At 39.0% G+C, this 2,652-nt stretch overlaps 1 protein-coding gene across 1 annotated transcript; it reads right to left on the bottom strand.

Annotated features, from left to right (window-relative positions):
• Positions 1-1,289: 1,289 nt before the first annotated feature.
• Positions 1,290-2,440, bottom strand: LOC140985845 (uncharacterized). Its single transcript, XM_073453798.1, has 2 exons — positions 2,402-2,440; positions 1,290-1,874 (listed from the first exon to the last, which is right to left on the bottom strand). The coding sequence occupies exons 1-2, from the start codon at positions 2,438-2,440 to the stop codon at positions 1,290-1,292; spliced, it is 624 nt and encodes a 207-aa protein (XP_073309899.1).
• Positions 2,441-2,652: the final 212 nt, after the last annotated feature.

The following is a 2,652-nucleotide window of genomic DNA, read 5'->3' on the forward strand; positions in this document are numbered from 1 at the left end:
AGGCTTTTAAAATGTTGAAACTTATTAAATTAATTAATATGCCCCAACCTTAACTTAAAAATAAAATACCACATTTAAAAATTGCCAAAATCGTCACCGGTCTCTTTTCCTCGATCCCGCATCGAATAATCTCCTGAAACATGAAACTCAAGAAAACGTTTAACGTGCATCACATAAACATAATAAATTTAAAATAATGCATTTGGATAAAGCATGCATCGCTAAAACTCATTTTAAATAAATGATTTGACAATTAAATAATGCATGGGTTTTACGTGTACTGATTTTGAGCTCTACATGTATATTTCGAATTATGAAGATTAAAGAGGAAAAAAAATAAAAAATTTCTAGTACGTTTTAAGAAAACGAGTAGTGGGCGTTTCAATTTTTCTCGTGAATTTTCAACTGTCTAGACGTATATGCTATGAATTGATCATGTTGCATCGTCTAATCCTAGTTTCGAAGTGTCGGTAAATAACACATAATCCCCTTGCTCTGTCGGCATAGCTAGAACTAGCGCGGCAATGAGTGCTTGTTTCAATTGATCAAAACTGTTTTGACACTCCGGTCCCCATACAAATTTCGCATTCTTCTTCGTTAAAGATGTCAAGGGTACTGCAATGATCGAAAAATCCTTGATGAACTTGCGATAGTAGACAATTAAACCCAAGAAACTACGGATTTCCCTTACACTTTTAGGAACTGGCCACTCTTTAACTGACTCGACCTTAGATGGGTCGACTTCTATTCTTTCTCTCGAAACGATGTGGCCTACGAATGCCACCCTCTCTAGCCAAAACTCACCCTACTGAACTTTTCTTATAATTTCCGATCTCGTAAACTTGCAAGGTCGTCTTCAGGTGCTGATCATGCTCCTCTCGGCTCTTGGAATATATCAATGTATCATCGATGAAGACAATAATAAACTTATCAACGTACGGCTGAGATACGCGATTCATGAGATCCATGAAGATCGCCGGAGCATTAGTCAGTCCAAAAGACATCACTAAAAACTCGTAATTCCCATAGCGCGTTCTAAAAGCCGTCTTATGCACATCCACCTTCTTTACTCTCAGCTGGTGATATCCAGACCGAATATCTATCTTTGAAAGTACCGATGCTCCTTGCAGTTGATCAAACAAATCCTCGATTCGGAGTAATGGATACTTATTCTTCACTGTCACCCTATTCAGCTCCATATAATCGATACACAGTCTCATACTCCCATCTTTTTTCTTCACAAACAGCACTAGCGCGCCCCATGGAGAGAAAGTAGAGCGAATAAATCCCTAGTCTAGCAGCTCTTGAATTTGATCTTTCAATTCTTTCATCTCGGCAGGTGCTGGGCGATATGGTGCCTTAGAGATCGGCTCAGTACCAGGCATCAACTCAATAGCAAATTCTACCTCTCTCTCAGGTGAGATGCCAGAAACATCGTCAGGTAACACATCCGGAAAGTCTTTGACAACTTTCACGTCTTCAATCGATCGAATGTCCGTGTCGAGTATGGATATAATACTAGCAAGAAAGCCTTGACAGCCTCTCCGGATAAGCTTCTTCGCACGAATGCATGAAATAATGTGCGACATTTGATTGTTCTGCGCCGCCTCAAAGATGAATGCTCTCCCCTTGGGCGGTCTAATAGATACTGACCTCCGATGAAAATCGATAGTGGTTTCGTTCAGTGTGAGCCACTCCATGCCCAAAATAATGTCGAACTCGGGCATTGGCCATACAATAAGGTCTGCTCGAACGACATTCCTCGGCAATTTGAGCTCCACATCCTTAACCAAGCTTGTAGAGACCACATGTTCGCCCGAAGGCACTGTAACTCTGAATCCCAACTCTACGTCCTCCGGTAAAATTTCCAATCGCTACATGAAAGATTCAGATATGAAAGAATGCGTAGCTCCAGAATCTAGCAAAGTGTAACTAGCTACGCCTGCTAACAAAATCATGCATGTGATAATATTTGAATTATACTAAAACAAGGCCATATTAGCATTTCAACCCTTTGAATTTTTGAAAATTGCTAAATGATCCCTTAAAATTTTTGACGATTTGCAATTTAGCCAAAATGTTTTAGAATTCTTCAAATTCAGCCCATGTTTTGCAATATAACCCATCCAAAATTTTTGAATTTATGCAGTTAAATCTTAAGGATTTTCGAATTTTGCAAAAATTTCCTCAATAATTTTTTCAAAAATTCCTAATCAGTCCCCTAAATTTTTAAATATTCTACAATTTGATCCCCATAGTTAATATTTGTAAAAATTCAATTTCTTAAGCCTCAGAATTTGAAACATGAAATTTGAAATTATCAACCTCAATGTACCTCTAGCATTCATGCTTATTAGCTAAAATAATAGGGCAATATAAAACACTTAAATAGTCCGAGTACCTGTAATAAGCGTAGTGTCTGGCTCCGCTTGCTCGACATGCATTACGTAAGCCCTTCCAGTCAGAGATGCTTATGTTTTGGGCAATCAGCAGTCTTATGCCCCATTCCTCCGCACCTAAAGCACTTATAGATGCACCACATGCACTTGTCGTAGTGATGGCGATTGCACTCCTTGCAGAGTGGACTCTCCTCAGTCTTTGGGAAGTTTTATTTAGGTGTTTGTCCTTGTGGTTTATGCTGTCTTGGCCACT

The sequence above is a fragment of the Primulina huaijiensis genome, chromosome 10, assembly GCF_012295235.1.
Source record: "Primulina huaijiensis isolate GDHJ02 chromosome 10, ASM1229523v2, whole genome shotgun sequence".
Taxonomy (NCBI): Eukaryota; Viridiplantae; Streptophyta; class Magnoliopsida; order Lamiales; family Gesneriaceae; genus Primulina; species Primulina huaijiensis.